Raw genomic sequence first — 19363 nt, 5'->3', positions numbered from 1 at the left:
CTAGGACTTGTATGTTAGTACCATCCCGGCATTTGCCTGGTGGAAATGTGGAATCACTCAGGATGGCTGACCTGAAAAAACTTTTACATTTTTTCGACCGAGTGTTCTCACCGAGAATCGAACCAGGGACCGCTCGCACTAGATATGATGTATGAGAATTAATTACATGATACATAAATAGACAATGTAAAGAGTGAAAATACAGTATTTGTTGTGTAATTTATTTCAGGTATTTCGTTGTCTTACTTCAGATCATGTACAAACAAGAAATGATAAAGTACTATGGACCCATCAAACGCTGTTTTTAAATAATTTTATTTAAATGAGTGACTGAACGTTCAACAGAGATACTGCTATTATTAATAGTAATATTACAAACATAATCTGAAGAAAAAAATCAAAACAAATAATCAGTAACGTTGATTTGCCAATCTTGTTTGGTTACGCAGTCTTTCTCAAAGTTTCCTTTCAATTATTCTTCCTTGATTTACAATTCGAAGTTCCTCCATGATACAAAATGAAGCAATCAGACTTTTCATATAATTAGTATTATTCAATTGGAACAACCCATCTCGACATCCTTATAAACACTGTAAACGGCTTGGAGTGCTGACACACACTTTCTGACATGAATACACCACTCAGCATTCCTGTCTCACTGTAATACTTTCTTTGAGGCAGAAGACTCGAAGATCTTGCATCGCATTTGTACATATGCGTTTTAATTAAGTTTTGTGGCACTTAAAATGTCAGCATGGGCAAAAAGAACCTTTGATGGAAAGGTCAAATCTTACGTAAATAACGTTTCCAATTTCTTGCAACAACCTGATTGCTCCAATAAATAAGAAAATCGTATTTGCACTGAATACTGTCTGTTCTCTCAATATCTAGTGAATTGTGGCTCGTAGAGGAAATACAAGGTTCAGATAGAAATTTCAAGGATTTCGAAATTGGTAACACATTATTAGTTACAAATATAGCACAGCAAACAAATCTAAGAATTAAATTAGTGTCTGTTAGATCAATTGCGGCTGTTGTAAAAGCCTAAACGTTTATCATATTAAACAATTTATCTTTCTAACTCTTGATTATCACTTCAAATAATAATAATAATAATAATAATAATAATAATAATAATAATAATAATAATAATTATTATTATTATTATTATTATTATTATTATTATTATTATTATTATTATTATTATTATTATTATTATTATTATTATTATTATTATTATTATTATTATTATTATTATTATTATTATTATTATTATATGTTCGCGTTACTAATGAAACTAAAATGGAACATTATGGTCAGCATCAGGAAAGTAAGGTGGTGGGCAGCCCGGACACCCACACCCCAGCTTTTTTGTATATTTAGTCTCATCCTAGGGGGAATTTTACAAATGTTAATATAATTTATTCTCATATTAAATTTGGACCTTACCTTCCCGAAAAGCTTTGGATGTCCAGAAATAAATTCCTGGGTACGTCTCTATCAGCACAAACAAAAATAGTGAAATTTTCACGAAAAGTTTTGTGTTATGTTTCTAAAGATTATTTTCATTCAAAATATTATACCAAGTGCAGAAATTTAGTTTTCACTATTAATTAAAATCACCTTTTACTTAATATTTCTGACAGTTAAATAAGACTACCAAAACAGGTGGTTATCTAAGTAATGAAAACACTTGTAGTTTGCTACACACATGATATATGAAGTGATAACACTGAGGATGTGTGACAGGACCTGGCCGCTGTTAGTGATGTGTTAAGTGATCTGTTTAAGTATATCAGGCAGGGTAGTACGGAAGTGTGTATTGAAGCGGGCAGGCAATGGTGATACAAAATTAGGGATGGTCGCTATTTTTTGAAAAATGCTACATCGAAGAAGAAGAACGAAAAATGTTTTGAAAAACGAAACAAATTTCCGTAAAAAGGAAAATGATTTTTTTTCTAAGAGCTGAAAACGAAATTTCTGCCAAAAAACAGAATATCGGAAAACAGATGTTTTGAAAAAGGTCATCCTTATGCAAAATGTGAGACCTCTATGAGTTTCGAAAAGGTCAAATTGTAGATGTGCTGTTGGACTCTGTATAGCTAAAGTGGGCAGTATTTTAGATATATTGCGAAGAACAGTGTCCAGGGTGATGACGGCTTATAGAACTCATTACAAAGCAAGATCGTCGATTTATAGTGGACCGAAGAGAAACGTCAATGACAGGAAATGGCGAGCATTCGAGACGATTATCACTAAGAATCATAGAGTGAATGTGATGAAAGTACTGCGGAACTCAATCAGTACCTGGAACGATCTATTGCGATAACAGCCCTTTGTGAGTTGCGATAGCAGTCCGTAGTGACTCAGTGGTAGAGCGCTTATCTCTTTCGCATAGTGATCCTAGCGCCCAATAAGTGGACTTTTGATGGACAAACACATGTGCGCGGTTTTCTCGGGCTCTCCTATTTCCACCATTTCCGTCATTTCACTATCATCATTCATGTCATCATCGTCTTCCTTACTCTGGGTGCAATGATCGTGGGACGTTGAACTTAAAGGAAGAAGGATGAACTGCATAACCTGAACATTAACGGTCAGGTTGCAATTCCTAAATTGCTGATAACTGCAAATAACGCTTTAGCGCGAGAAAAATTATGCCCGAGTCCTTTGCTTATCAAACTCCCCTCCCGCATAATACTTGAATACTGCTTGCTCTTCCTAGCTATGGCGACACTGAACTCTAGTAAGATTCTAGTTTTAAGCAAGAATTACATATACAATTTTATTCAATTATCGACATCGGTTTTAAGTAACTTGGTGCCGTATTGGGGTGGATTTTTTTTTCTATTGGATTGGACAATGGTTATTGGACATCTGGGCATCTTCGACATAGGAGCAGGACAGGAAAACCATTATGTTGAACGAGTATAGATATAAATAACAAACTCTTTAGTAACGAAACCACAATAAAATTTCTGGCCTGCTTCTATACACTGGAAATTGGGAATTAGGAATTGTTGTTGGGAGTTCTAAAGAAGATTGGGTTGGAATGGAAAGATCAAAGACTCATAAGAAACTTATATATGAACCAACAAATAAGTGTTATGTTAGGGGAGAAACTGACAAAGGAAACTGCAATTGAAAGAGGAGTTCGACAATAATGCTGTTTCTCGCCAACATTATTTAATTTCTATTTAGAAGAGATAGTGAAAAAAAAAGCCTGCATGATAAAGATGGCATTTCGGTAGGAGGTAGAATAATTAGATGTATAAGATTTGCAGACGATATGGCGCTTCTTGCAGAATCTGAAAAGAAAATCAATAGGATGTTAGTAAACTTGAGAAAGGGCTTTGAAGAATATGAGATGAAAATAAATGTTAGAAAGACAAAAGCCATGGTGATTGGAACGAAGCGGCCAGTGTCAAATATAAAGTGGGAGGGGAGAAAATAGAACAATTGATTAGTTTTCGATACCTGGGTAGTATTATTAATGATGATATAAAGTGGGAGGGGAGAAAATAGAACAATTGATTAGTTTTCGATACCTGGGTAGTATTATTAATGATGATATGAAGTGTGAACGTGAAATAAAAGCAAGAATAGGAATGATGAAAGAAGCCTTTAGGAGGAAGAAAAGTCTATTTGTGGGACCTTGAATAAAGAGTTGAGAAAAAAAAGTTATAAAATGCTTCGTGTGGAGTGTTTTATTGTATGAGGCGGAAACACGGACATTAAGGAAAGTGACGAAAAACGACTGGAAGCTTTTGAAATGTGGGTGTGAAGAAGAATGGAAAGAATTATTTGAAAGCGGAAGACGAATGAGAGGGTGTTAGAAATGGTGGGGAACACTTTTAGGTATTATTAAGAAGAGGAAGAGAAACTGGTTGGGACATTGCCTGAGAAGAAACTGTATCATGAGGGACGTGCTAGAGGGTATGGTGGCAGAAAAGAGAGGGACTGTGCGAAGGAAGCTACAATTATGGGACGATATAAAAACAGAAAGACCATACATGAAGACGAAGAGGTTAGCGGAAGACCGTGAAGCATAGAAACTTCTCAGCTGTGGCAAATGACTTGCCAAAAATGGCAGAATACCTATGATGATGTTGATGATCTATACAGTGGCTTTATAAACCATTTTTGTAGTAAGATTATTGCACACAATTAAACATAAGAAGTTTCCACTTACTCCAGTGATTAAAAACTTTAAAAGAAGTAGTAAATTATGGCAAAAACTAACCTCTCCTCCCGAAGATCCTCCTGGTGTGTATCGTATGTCGTAAGGATTGTAGGTTCGACCGGTGACCAAATTCGTGGTTTCCCAGCACAAGCATAACTCTGGCGTGTTGGTGACTACTATCGGAATGGCACCAGATTTCTTAACAAGCTGTACAGAAACAGCATCTTTTATAGCCTTATAATTCTCCCTAGACAACGACCCAACACAATGACTCATGCCTAAGAGAAACAGAAACGGTAATATATTTAATATTTTACATTCAAATAAATCATAAAATAACATGTATATACAAACACAAGCTATGTGATTTTATAGGAAATAAAATATGTTTCTGAACAGTTAATCCTTAACTAAGAAACATTGCTTTTGTAATATTAAAAAAAGTATAAAAGTAACAAAACTAAAAAATGTGTTTCTTCTTATTTTAACTTCCAAACTATGTTGTGCATAGGTATCGAAGGGGGCACGGTGGTTCAGTGGTAGAGTGATTATTTCTGGTGTGTAGGGTCCTTGGTTCAATTCTCGACTAAGTAAGTTTGTGGTGGACAACATCGTGTACGTGAATTTTCTCGGATATTTCCGTTTCCTCCCACTTTCACATTCCAGTAATTCTTCCATCTCATTCACTTGCTTTAATCATTCGTCTCTCTCAGACGAAAGAGCATAATCGTGGGACGTTAAACTAAAAGATTTGATTCGATTTCATTTCATAAGTGCCGAATCTTCGCAGATACCAGGGCAAAAGCAAAAATTGTCAGTTATGTACAGATGGTGATCAGAAAAATGGAAACACCTGTACTTGGCAACACGTCAGATGTATGGGTTGGCAGTGGTGTCGTGGCGCCCGCAGCGCCGCACCGCTGGTGGTGGTGTGTTAGGTCGGTCTCCATACTACGTCAGGCACAGTGGAACAGCAGTGTCCAGTGGCTGCAGCATACGGAGGTAGTGTAAAATGGGAGACCTCTCAGATTTTCAAAGAGGGCAAATTGTTGATGCGCGGTTATGTGGAGTGAGTGTGACGGCAGTGGCTACTGTGTCAGGTGTGTCGCGTAGTACAGTGTCGAAGGTGATGACGGCCTACACAACACACGGGAAAACCACATCGGGGAAGCGGAACAGTGGGCGGAAGAAAATCATGAGTAACAGGTCACGCCGGGTATTAAAGCGCATTGTCACGCAGAACCGTCGTGCCACTGCGGAGCAAGTGACGGAGGAACTCAATCAGCACCTCCCCCACCCTGTTTCGACAATCACAGTCCGCCGCGAATTACATGATATGAACTTACGGGGTCGTGTTGCACGGGCCAAACCGCTCATCAGGGACCATAACGCTTTCGCACGCCGCAAATGGTGCGGCGACCATGGAACTTGGACCGTTGAGGACTGGAAACGTGTGATATGGTCGGATGAGTCATCCTTCACCCTATTCCCAACCACGGGCCGTGTTTATGTGTGGAGAACGCCCAAAGAAGCTTATGATCTGCAGTGTCTCCGCCCAACTGTGAAACATGGCGGCGGCTCGGTGATGCTGTGGGCCGCCATATCATGATTTTCATTGGGGTCACACTTAGCGGACGAATCACTGCCAACGATTATGTCGCAATTTTAGGAGACCACTTGCATCCTATGGTCCGGATGTTGTTCCCGGACAATGACGCCATCTTCCAGGATAATAATGCACCCATTCACACAGCTGGCGTTGTTGCAGCGTGGTTTGAGGAACATCGGGATGAAGTTCAACACCTCCCCTGGCCCGCCCAATCCCCAGATCTCAACATAATTGAACATCTGTGGTCCGTCTTGGAAACACGACTCCGGCGACGATTTCCACCTCCATCCTCTCTCACAGAACTGGCCGATGCCCTGCACGAGGAATGGTGTAAAATTCCACTTGCTACCATTCACGACCTCTATGCCTCCATCCCACGTAGCATCAAGGCTGTTCTGAAGGCAAAAGGTGGCCCGACACCATATTAATCTGGTAAGTTGCAATTTCGTTCAGGTGTTTCCATTTTTCTGATCACCATCTGTATATTCAACGACAGGCTAGATTTTCACCATAAAAACTCCGATATTGGTCAGTCGTAATTTACATATCGTTACATTTGTAGGTCTAGGCCTTATAATATAATACAAACGAAATATGGTAAGTTGCAAGAGTTATATAAATAAATTAATAACTACTAATTATCACGTTTGTTACTTCAGCTTTAACGTATTTAACTTCTGGAGACAAAGCTTGTAAGTGGAAATGACTAATACGCCAAGTTAAGAAATATTTTTAACTAATCATAACGATAAGAATTCGCTAGCAATTATAACGATATTAAGTTAATGATTAAAATCACAATGAATCATGGTAGCTATACAAGGCTTGAACCTAATGCTATGCTAATTACGGATTTTTTTTTAACACGATAGCACAAGTTATAATCTTCAACTGTGAAGATAAACAGAGTCAGTATGTTTGAAACATTAGTCTAATAAAATAAACACGGATGGAATATCAGAAGTTTTATTTTTGAATTGAGAACATCTCTGGAATAGGCCTATACATGTTGTAATTTTATTTACAATACTGTTATGAAGTCCCACTTTGCAGATATCTCGACTCTCTGTCGCACAGACATGTATTGTCAAGCACTAACCGTCCCCTCACTTCTGTGAGTGTCTTTATATATATATTCCTAAGAATTCAGCAAACTGCTTTTTATATTTACTTTCCCTTTCTGCTATCCTATCTTTGCCTTATGGGTCACTTCAATCCTGTTTTGAACAGGGTGGCGTAGGAAAACACAAAAATTTTAATTGATGTAAAATATACTAATCTACACAGGAAAGAATACATTTAATGATTCGGATGCATGGAGAGAGTACGCGATTAATAATGGCATTAGCTATGGCACTTACATGTCACTTTATCAGAAAGATGTGCCCCATCTCTGCATCTACATTATGATAGTGTTTCGGAAACTCTTGGAATGCTCAGTGTATTATGTCTTGAGGAACGCCAGTGAATCCTTCTTTAAACCTGCTTCAGTTTAACAATGTTTGAAGGACGTGTACTATGTTGTTTGATTTCGAGATGTTCCCATAGATTGGCCACAGAGACAAATTGCACACACTGATTTCAGGGGATCTCGGAGGTCATAGGACGTCACCGTTTTTATCAAATGCTTTCACAAAGAGCACACATTCCACACAACTTTAATGCTTCATTATTATTAAAGGGCAAAGTCATCTCAATGTCTAATCGGCCCGAAACAAATACCGGCCATACAGTGTTACTAATTCTGGATTCAAAGTTATTCGTTTCCCTTCGTTTATGTATTATGTACAAAGAGAGGCAGAGAATTTATAATCTTGTAACACTAAGAAACGTATAACCATGCCAATGACATTTATGATGACATTTGAAAACGGCGCTCTGAATTCCCTTTCAAACGCTGTTAGCAACTGAGAGTTCTACGGTGTTGCCACATCTTTGTATACTCACTTTAGTTTATGCACGAAAGGAGCAATTCACCATTCTCTCGCGTCTAGCCACATCCCTTTACCACACAGCAACGTAGCGTCATAGCCTTCGTTTCATTCGCCATCGATTGTGCCTAACACTTTAAAACAGAATCTTGCAATATTAGCAGTCATGTAAATCAGCTAAGAAAATGTTAATTCTCAAAGGTTTCTAATTGCGGATATATAAATTACCGTAATGTTAAGTTAAAGAGGAATCATTATTCACTTCCATTTTAGGTAGCCTATGTTACATGTTGTTGAAAGTTTGTAAACTCCAAATGAAAGTATATATATTTTTTTTAATCTAATTCCGTTGACCATTTACTGTAAATACCTATTTTTGAATTTCAATCTGGGCCAAAATTAGATATTATTGTGCACGTATAATCTGTAACTATGTCAACTAATTACTCTTAACTATATTCATTTCTGGGTACCTCCACATTAATATTAGGGTTAAGCATCTGTATAAAACCAAGCATAAATACACAAATTACTTCAGAAATATTTATTACATCCAATTCCAATGAGAGTTTCCCTTATGAATTGAGATCTACCTAATTCTTACATTATCATATTCACATAATTAGACATATAGATTCCAATTCATGAGAGCCCATAAGAAAATCCTAGATTATCTTAACCATCTTGATCTGATTCCCACAGTATCTATTCTAGCAGCAATATTCAATGTAGAGGCATGTGCCAGTATTCCGTATAACGTTGCGTGTCCATAGCCAAGTAGTCTCATTCCTAGCACCTTTTACCTTACTTATATCATGAAAAAACAAGACAAAATGCTTGGCTATATCCAGCGATGTTATTTTAATTTTTTAACAACCGGTTATATACGAGTCGCATCCAGAAAGTAAGTTTCCCACGCGTCCCATAGCTAGGAAACCGTATGTTGCGCGAAGTGACTGCGTGTACGTGAGAGAGTAAGGTCCAAACATGGCGCAAGCGCCAGCAGAACTTCCCTAACGCTCTCAGTTGTGTCGTGACAGTGATTGAAGATTGGCGTTCCTATTCCAGCTTCCGCCACGTGTGAAGTGCGAGCAGTGATAAAGTTTTTGAGTGCACAGGGCATAGCACCAATCGAAATCCATCGTCAGCTGTGCCAGGTTCATGGGCCTATCGGCATGAGCAAGCAGTCCCTGCAGATTTTCCGCTCCTTATTGCACACCACTGTCACGGAGTACTTGTTGATCAAGAAGTTTTGTGTTGAAGTAACTGACTCTAGAACACAAAGCAAGGTGCACAGGGTCAGCATTGACATTTTTGCAACGATACAGCTGACGATGAATTTCAATCGGCGCTTGCCCTATGCATTCAAAAACTTTATCACTGCTCATACTTCACACGCGGCGGGAGCTGGAATAGGAACGTCCATTTTCAACCACTGCCACGATGCTACTGAGAAAACTAGGGAAGTTCCGCTGGCGCATGTGCCATGTTAGGACCTTACTCTCTCACGTACACGCAGTCGCTTCGCGCAACATACGGTTTCCTAGCTATGGGACGCGTGGGAAACTTAGTTTCTGGATGCGCGTCGTATATATAGACAAAAGCAAATTTTTCACTCGATACCACAAGTAACAAGTAGGGACCTACATAGCATTCTAATACAAGGTGTTGGGATGAAATTAGGTAGCAATACGAATATCTTGGAAAAGAATTATCCAAAATAGATGTTTGTCAAAAAGTATTGGTAAGACCTTAATCCAACAATGGATCAACAATTATGGATAATGGTATGTATGCGTTTCAAATATAAATAACACTCACCACTATACTCACGTGATCCCAGTTCTCATTCTTGATATCTAACCATTCGTAATTAACACATAATCGCTTACTCTGAGAGATCATATATTTAATCCTGTAGCTGTAAGAATTTCTACGAACAAAGGTAAACAAACTAAAATTTACTTGTTCCTGGGTATAACTGGGTAAAATTTACTGTTATGTCTGGGTATAACAAATGGTTTAGCGAACTTGAAATATTTCAACAACCGGTTCTAGCAAACCGGCTGAATACCACCACTGGCTATATCCAAGATTATAAAAATACACTTTAAAAGGAAAACTTAGCTTATTACATCGTCCATAACTTTTTGATCTGAATTGACCAATCTCTTGCGACAGACTATTATTATTATTTATTAAATTCTAAACTATTATACTCCCGAGAGCAGAATAACACGTTGACTTGGCTATTCATAATATAAGCGTGCAATCAGGAACTCATTGTCAAAATGAAACCCTTTCAGTTTTACATCCAACGATTATGCCCTTTAGGCCAAAAGAGACGGATGATTAATGAAACTCGACGATTATGAAAAAAATGGTGGAATGAGAATGTGGGAGGAAACGGGAGAACTCCAAGAAAACTTATGTATACGATGGTGTTCCCCATAAGTTCATAGACTCAAAAACCACTGGGGATTATTCTCACCACACATGAGCGCTCTACTACTGAGCCACCAAGACCCTATATTGAAACTCTGGACTAATCATCTTTAAAGATATCGAAGCGCTTATATCAGGTTGAAAAAATTAAAAAGGAAAGAAAATGAGTCCAGTAATCTTAACCTAATCGACACTATGACATAATTCACCAACTATCCAATAAAGACAGCAGAGTGGCAGATAATACTCATAACTATTTTAGACATGCAATTATCATGTGATTATCTTTTTCAATAAATTTATACGGTACGTTTTTAAAAATAAATTTGCACATAACATTTTTTAATTTCGAAATTAATTGGAATCGTAGAAAATAAAATATTAAGTTATAAATAGGAATCTCGTAAGTTAGGAACGAAAGATCAATCAGGGAATGAATTATAGCACTTACCTTCAACAGCTATACTTTCTTTAATACTTATAGGGACTCCAAGAAAAGGTTTATTCTTCTCCAAATCCTCGAGTGTGAAAGAGTTAGACCGAATAAGTTCATCAACTTTTTTCGCTTCAGCCAGAGCATCTTCAAACCGTTCGTCCACTATACAGTTTAGGAGAGGGTTCACCTCTCGAATTCTAGCCACAAAGGCTTTCACCACTTCTTGACTACTGACCTGCAAGAATCAAACAAGGAAGTTACACGAACCTTAGTCAAGCATTTTAAGGTTATATATATATATATAAAATCTCCATAGGAAATAGGAAATCTCTATGCTGGAAGCGGTGGGATTAAGAAACAAAGGTGAGAAGAGATTGCACATGCCTAATATATGAACAGAACGCTTCAAGTAAGCTACTACAGTGTTGAACATTAAAAATGAAACTTCAAGAAGAATAAGCAGATAATTCAATGGTCAATAGCCTGTGGGTTCCATCACGAGCGTTCAGAACGGTTACGATATGACGACGCAAATAGAGCATGAAACCTTGCATGTTCTTCTAAAGTATGGCGATAAATTATCAAAGATGATTTTCGTTAGGGGAGGTTAGGGATGCGCACGAGACAAGATTTATGGCTGTCTCGTCTCGAAAATGTGCTGTAAAAGTGATGTCTCGACTCGAAAAATGTATACTTTTCTATTGGAAGAGCCGTGTCTTGACTCGAATTTTGTCAGGAAAATTCTGTCTCGACTCGTCTCGTGCGCATCCCTAGGGGAGGTTTCAATACTGTGCGAGCTGTTGTGCAACCATAGATCAAACGTCCGCTGTATTGTTAAAAAGTGTGTTTGACACAGAACCTGCGATAAAGCAATCAGAACCGGGCACAACGCCTCAGGATGTAGGCTGGCTGGTCAAAGAGTTGTCAATGCAAATTTGACGCTAACAGGCATAGAATCTTGTGGCACTCCAAACCATGGTACTCAATGCCGGACGGTGTGGCGATGCAGAATGCAAGCGTCGCTCTACCTGATGCCACAGTACCGAGAAACATAGACGTGGCCATCATGAAGCTGCGGGATTCCTCTGAGAAAATGTCATGCCATTCGACTCTTCATACGAGACATGAAGACACCATGTGGCGTCATTCCATCCACATATGTCGGCTTTCTGATACTTATTCAGCGTCTGATGAACAGATTTTGTCTCCGCCCTTGTATCTCTATTCCCACTGGAAGTTGTAATAAATCTATCACTTACGTTTTAATGTTAAACATAACCGAGGAAAAACTAAAAATGAGAGTGAGAAACTTTTTTAAAAAAAATATAGGTTCAGTCTTTCTCAGCCCTATTACTCGATTAATAAGAAGTATGGGCAACCACACTAAACTTTCTCTCTGCAATATCTTCAACTTTGCTACAGCTATTATTGAAAAAACATATATATTAGTGAAATACAAACAAAACTATAAGGCATTTTCAGAAAACTCCGTGTGAAGAAAATTTATCTCCGAAAATAAACTCTCTCTTGTGGAGTTTATCATGAGAAGTGACTTGTCATATACTGAGGATATTAATGAAATATTTCTATATGATATATAAACAAAAACGCATGAGTCATATTTGGGAATTTATTTGTTTAATATTTTAGTTTAACTTTGTGCCCGTCTGTTCGTCTGAGAAACGCAAAATATCGAAAGCTACTTGATAGATCACCATCAATTTTGGTCAGCATTTCGAGGATTAAAAGTTAGGAAACCAGTTCAACGATCCGCCCACAAGAAGTGGTAGAAATCAACCACTTCCGCTTTAAACGTTGATTACCATACAGCAAAAATATAGTAATGGCTAGTTAGAACTGGTTTCCTGCAAATAATTAAGCCCCCCCTTTCCTCCAAGAATACAATTTCCATCCTTAACTCTCTACTAAAACCGGAAGTGATAGAAACTCACTACAATTTTCGGTGTCAATATTGATCTACATACAGTAAAAATGATACGAGATAGTGAGAAACGGTTTTCTTGGGATAGTTTTAGCGTTCTAAAAATAGGTCCATCTTGTCCCTTAATCCTTTATTAAAACCGGAAGTAGCAGACGTCAAACATTTTCAGTTTTAATATTGATCGCTATAGAGTAAGAACGGTAATATATAGTGAGAAACGGTTATCTGCAATCAATTTAAGCGTCCCAAGAATATATTACATCCCTCTACTAAACCGGAAGTCGTAGAGCGCTTACCTCTGGTGTGTAGGGTTCCTGGTTCGGTCTCTGGACAAATTTGAGGTGGGCAACATCGTGTGTGTGGGATATTCTCGTGATTTCTCGGGATATTCCCGTGTCCTCCCAAAATTCTCACTTCACCAATTCTTCCATCGTCATTAACTTCCCTTAATTATCCGTCTCCCTTACTCTAAAAGGTATAATCGTGGGACAGTATACTGAAATATTTCAGTTTCATTGAAAGTCAAGTCAAAAGAAGTATAAATCTATCACTTTTAGTTTCAATATTGAGAAAATTTCACGTCATATAAACCAGTGGCGTAGGGCAGGGGAGGCCCAGAGGGGCCGGCTCCCCCTCCCCCCAAAGAGGTCCGGCAATGTACTTTGGTACTTTGATGTTTGTAATTTTTTATATATATTTTTATGTTGATATATTTTTTGTTTGTAATTTTTCTATATGTACCTATAACAGCACTCCCCCCCGAAACACACATCCTGGCTACGCTACTGATATAAACCTAACTTCTTTACGTGGTGTATATGTGACACTGCGACTTGTGTAAAACACTAAACTTATGCTCTCCTTAAAACAAGCAAACTCTGACGTCTCAAATAGGTACCATTAAAACGTCATTGGTTTGCTGCAGTTATGTCCAGAGAAAAGTTTTAGTTTCAATTTCCACTGCAATATCTATCTCTATTTCCACAGTAATATCTAAGTTTCTAAGTTTTCGTTAAAGTCCTTTCTGAATAAAAAAAGTTCAGTGAGCAAACAGAAACTGATTCTCACTACCAATAAATGTTCAAATTCAAGTCAGCATTTTGTATGAAGATGCATAAAGACTGTCTACAAAGTACAAAAACAAGATTCCCCGAGTAATCATCATCTGTCTTGAAACGATAAAGTTTCCAGCTTAATGTAAATTCATTATGGATATGTATGTTATGCACGACTGTTTTCTAGTAATGTTTCTCCGGAAATTATGTCTGAACAACGGTAATATTAGTTGTCAGCAGAGTGTAGAATATTCTGTGTTTGTGGAATTTAATATAGGTTTGGTAAAGATTACCAGTAGAATTTATCTTATTCTTGTTCTAACATATTATTAGAATACTTTGAAAGCGCTGTAAAGTTATATATATATATATAAGCTATTCAGACTGTTTTCCCATTCGGACTCGTCTATTTTACAAATATATGTCAACATACTAGTGTATACACATTACGATTGTCTCGATAATGATCCCTTAGTATTTTAAAGTCTCACTGAACTAAGCACATTTTTATCAATCTGAAAGGGACTGTTTTAACAAATATGCTGAGAAATTTCTACGGAAAATATATGTATACTTACTCTTGAAAATTCAGATGGTTTCGCAGAAAATTCATTGTAAAGTTTAGAAGTCTTTTATCAGAATGGACATTTCAAGTGAAATTTTAGTACATTACAACGGTGTGTTCAATATTTGGTAAAATTTCTTTTCAGTTGTTTGAATTTGTTGAAAAAATATTTCGAATAATAGAATGCGCATGAAGTTATACAAAAGAAATTAACTTGAAATTTTTAGTTCTGGTACAAAATTTGTAATGTTAATTTCCCTGACCTTATGCACCTTTTTTCCCCTAACAATCAAATGTTAAATAAAGGCACGAAATCTAAGTCATATTCCGATCTTCACTATACTCATTAACTCGGTAAAACGCCTAACAAAGTCTCCGCAGAGAACTCAGGGTTAAATGTCAGAGAGTAGGTCCTGAAATATGAAAACTGTAAAATCTACAGGAAAGAAATAGTGATTTTTTCGTAAAATTCACGCTAACTAAACTAGTTTAATATGATATTTTAAAATGTGAAAAGCTGCGTGTTGTTGGTACTATTTTGAGTGGAGCATGCTGATGTCAGACATTAGAGTATAATGAGGAAATTAGTTCCCCGTATTCAAAGATGGCAATTCGATATGGCATTCCTGTTGTGAGTTTTATAAGAATGTGTGTTGTGAAGAAGAAGAGTTATTACGTTTTGTAGAGTAGGCACGGTTCTTACCCACTTGGTGCGATGGGGACGCGGCAGAAGTCCTAAACGGCAGAAGTCCTGAAAGGCACAAGACCTAAACGGCATTAGACCTAAAATGCACAAGTCCTAAAAATTATTTCGCGGCACAAGTCCTAAATGGTAGAAGTCCTAAAAGGCAGAAGTCCTAAACGGCAGAAGTCCTAAAAATCATTTCGCGGCACAAGTCGTAAACGGCAGAAGTCCTAAACTGCAGAAGTCCTAAAAGGTAGAAGTCTTAAAAATCTCTTGTGGCGCTACCATCGCGTCCGTAAGAAGAATACTGTCAATCTGTTAGTCAAAGTTTTAGATATACTGTTTCATATTACAGAGCCTTAGTTCTTACAAGTTATTTGTATAAATACATATTCTATCGTTCTGAAATAATAAATAAATAAATAAATAAATAAATGAAGCCTATTGTCCTTTCTTGCTCTTTCCATGATATATTTCTATGTTGACAAAATTTTAACTTCCTACCAAATGTGATTCCCAGATCTTTCATAATGTCTGTTTTTCTCTATTTCCACACCATTGACCTCATATTAGTAACATATAATATTGTGTATTAGTTATGTGCGTCATAAATTTTCTTTTCCTTGTGTTGTTTTGAAGTAAAATAATTTTTACATACAGAAGTCTTGTACAGAAGTCTTTCTGTAGCAAATATTTGTCATACTCGTAATTAACTACTCTTACTCGTTATCATTATTAATAATAATTTTAGTGTTACTAACATAGTTGTTACCATTGGAATTAAATACGTTCATATTGGTATTGTGCAACTAATTACTACTGAAATGCTTTATCGAATATTTAAGTGTGTAGTTTGTAGCAGGGTGGCCATAGAAGTTAATGGCTTATAGCCCATAGTGCGTCACTGAAATTTTAGAGGATCTTTGAAAAGCAACTTAATTGAAATTAATGAGAAAGATATATTTAAAATAAATTTATTTAATACAAGAACATTACGTTTAATCAATTCCGCAACCATTGTTGAGGAAGGGATGTATTAAAGAACGAACCATTGAAATAGTCCAGAAGCAATAGCTGAGTTTTTTATAAATATATATATAAATGAAAATATACTAGAATGTAACTAACTAGACTAGAAATGAAAGAATGTAACTATATATATAAATGAAAGTAACTATATTTGTAACTTAACAACACTTAAACCACCAGACTGATCTCGACAAAAACTTTCAACATAGATGAGGTTCGGGCCTGAAATGGTTTTATCATTTCACTTTGAAGGTGCAACTTGGAGGAAGGAAGTGCGGATATATATTAAAAATTATCGATCTTAGTGTCAAACCCATAGTTTTCGGGGTTGCTGAGATGAACACTGACATTTCCGATGAAGCTTAAATTCTAATTCAGCACTGCAACTTGGGGGAAGGAGAGGAAGATGTATAAAATGATCGAAAATGACCGCTATAAGTATCGAATCCATAGTTTTTGCGGTCGCTGAGGTGAACAGTAACACTTCCGATGCAGTTTAAATCCAAATGCATCCCCGCAACTTGGAGGCGGATATATATATATATTTGGTCTAGGAATTAATTCGTGCGGGTGGACAAGAGATGGCGCAACGAACGGAGCGTCCCACAGTTCCGTGTATCCACACATGTGTTGCAAACCCCTGTCATCGCGTATCGTTCGTAGTATAGGGCAGTGGATTAAAGCGTCAACAACACCAGTTTGTAGTTAAGTGAACATGGCGCAATTTGTGCCTGATAAAGTGTTTTTGCGGGGTGTCCTGCTGCATTACTTTAACATGCAGAAAAGTGCGACTGAAAGTCATCGTATTTTGGTGGAAGTGTATGGTGACCATGCTCTAGCTGAGCGAACGTGTCGGAAGTGGTTTTCACGGTTTAGAAGTGGTGATTTCGGCTTGGCAGACCAAGAGCGAGCTGGACAGCCAACAAAATTTCAAGACGAAGAATTGACAGCATTGCTCGAGCAGGATTCGTGTCAAACGCAGGAACAACTTGCAGCAGCATTAGGCGTTGATCAAACAACAGTCTCCAAACGCTTGAAAGCCATGGGAATGATTCAAAAGATGTCACATTGGGTTCCACATGAATTGAAAGACAGAGACGTTGAAAGACAAAAAACCATTTGCGAATTGCTGCTTCAACGACAGAGCAGAAAGGGGTTTCTGCATCGAATTATTACGGGTGATGAGAAGTGGATTCATTACGAGAACCCTAAACGAAAAAAGGCCTGGGTGAAACCAGGTGAACCAGGTCCATCACAACCAAAACGAGATATTCACTGTGCAAAGGTTATGCTGTGCATATGGTGGGATATGAAAGGTGTGGTGTACTATGAGCTGCTGCAACCGGGTGAAACTATGAATGGAGAACGTTATCGACGACAATTAATGCGTTTGAAGCAAGCTCTGGCCAGAACACGACCAGAATGGGAGAACAGACATGATAAACTTATTGTTCAACATGATAACGCTCGCCCACATGTCGCAAAACCGGTCAAAACCTATTTAGAAAATGTCGGATGGGAAGTTTTACCTCACCCGCCGTATTCACCAGACGTTGCTCCTTCGGACTAATACTTGTTCGATTGCATGAACAACGATTTGATTAGACAGCGGTTTACTTCTTCAGAAGATATCGAAACATGAGTCTCTGACTGGATCGCTTCCAAGGATGAGGACTTCTTTCGCCACGGAATCCGTACATTGCCTGACAGATGGGCGAAAGTGGTGGCTAGCGATGGACAATATTTTTCTTAAGGTATTTATGTATTTTGTGTTTGTACTACAGCTTCAATGTGTGCGTACCAACGCACGAATTAATTCCTAGACCATATATATATATATATATATATATATATATATATATATATATATATATATATATATATATATATATATATATGATCCAAAATGACCCCGATACTAGTGTTGAATTCATGGTTTTTGGGGTCCTGAGATGAACAGTGACACTTCCGATTACATTTAAATCCAAATTCAGCACCGCAACTTGTGGGGGAAGAAGATGTGGGTATATAAAAATGGTCGAAAATGGTCGATATCAGTGTCGAATCCATACTTTTCTGGGTGGCTGAAATGAACAGTGACACTTCCGATGCCGTTTAAATCCAAATTCAGCCCCCATTATTACTCCTAAAGGGAGAGGATGACATGTAATAGTAAGTGAAAATGACTGATACTAGTGTCAAACTCATAGTTTTGGGATCCCTAGGTTCACTGGGGACAGTTTTGATGCTCCGTATACCGAAAATGAAACTATTCTCCCCGTGTGAAGAACGGGTATTCTGCTAGTCTTTAAGAATAACGAACGGAAGTTTCACATGTTAAATTCTCTAATATATTTGTCGCTGCTCAAATTTATGCACTCATGCAGTGTATGTGTGTACATGTGTAATTTTCATGACGCTGAAACATATAGTATTTTATTACTTTTAGTTAAAAGTTTAAATACCGAGTTTCACGCATCTAACTTAAACAATCCTTCCTTAATTTATTTACATATTTTCTGAGTAAGTAATGGGGAATTCGAACATTAAAAAAGTGCTCCCTTTGCTCTTTCCCTTTTATGTGATCAATTTTCAGTTTTTTAAACAGGAAAGTTTATATGCCAAGTTTCATTTTACTAGCTTCAGAAACTTGCGAGATACACTACCCTTTAAAAAAAATCTTGCCCCACCCTTTTTACGATACTTATTTCCAAAAATTCTTTATTATGTCCTGCTTTCATAAGAAAATTACATTTTATAATTAAAATTTAACGACTCTACTTGTAGTAGTATGCCCAAAAAATCACTCATCTTTACTCTTTTATATAAGAGTACAGAAGATAAATACAGTCAAACAAATGGACTTCCATGAACAGTTTCCGATTTCTTATAACTTATTCATACATTTCCCACAAGCTGTGGTTTTAAACTTACAGTCTGTCAAGGTTCAGGTTTGAAAAAGGAACTAACTGGAAATATAATAATAGTATGTATTTATGTACAGGTGTAATATGTATAAATTTATTGTCTTATTGAAGCTTTCGTAATCTGGAAATAAACTTTTGATTTTCTTTTAATATATAAAAAGCCTGCTCCCCTAGAAAAAATTGCAGGCCACACCCCTAAATGACTATGTAGTAATTTCTTCAGAAATGGCACAGGACCTAAAATTTAGGTCTAGTGCCTATATTTTTAGGACTCGTGCCGTTTAGGACTTATGAATGTCACCCACTGTATTGCATAATAAATGTTCTTTGTTCAATTTTAAATTTACTGCGTTCTTTATGTATACAGTTGGTATTTAATGTTCACTCGTGAAATGTCTAATGAGCTTTTGTCCTAATTAAGTAAACTTTGGTGGACTTTTGTCCTACTCTTAATAAAATAAGCTTCGCATAGTATATATTGCAATTTTAAATGTTTGCTTGGTTTCAGAAGTCTGGTAAAATATCCTTTTTAAACATTTTATTTATTTATTTATTT

At 37.1% G+C, this 19363-nt stretch overlaps 1 protein-coding gene across 2 annotated transcripts in view; it reads right to left on the bottom strand.

Moving 5' to 3' along the window:
- Window positions 1-19363, bottom strand: part of LOC145662997 (fatty-acid amide hydrolase 2-A-like) — a 124387-nt gene that overhangs the window by 62323 nt on the left and 42701 nt on the right. For both annotated transcript variants that reach the window (XM_081729108.1, XM_081729107.1), the window contains exons 3-4: window positions 10620-10839; window positions 4244-4461 (exon numbers count right to left, since the gene is read on the bottom strand). In XM_081729108.1, coding sequence (XP_081585234.1) covers window positions 4244-4461; window positions 10620-10839 — 438 coding nt within the window. The remainder of the gene's footprint in view (window positions 1-4243; window positions 4462-10619; window positions 10840-19363) is intronic.

The sequence above is a fragment of the Thermobia domestica genome, chromosome 10 (genome assembly GCF_964235325.1).
Source record: "Thermobia domestica chromosome 10, izTheDome1.hap1.1, whole genome shotgun sequence".
NCBI classification, from domain to species: domain Eukaryota; kingdom Metazoa; phylum Arthropoda; class Insecta; order Zygentoma; family Lepismatidae; genus Thermobia; species Thermobia domestica.
The sequence above is the reverse complement of the archived record's forward strand: the minus strand, read 5'-3'. Positions and strand labels throughout refer to the sequence as shown.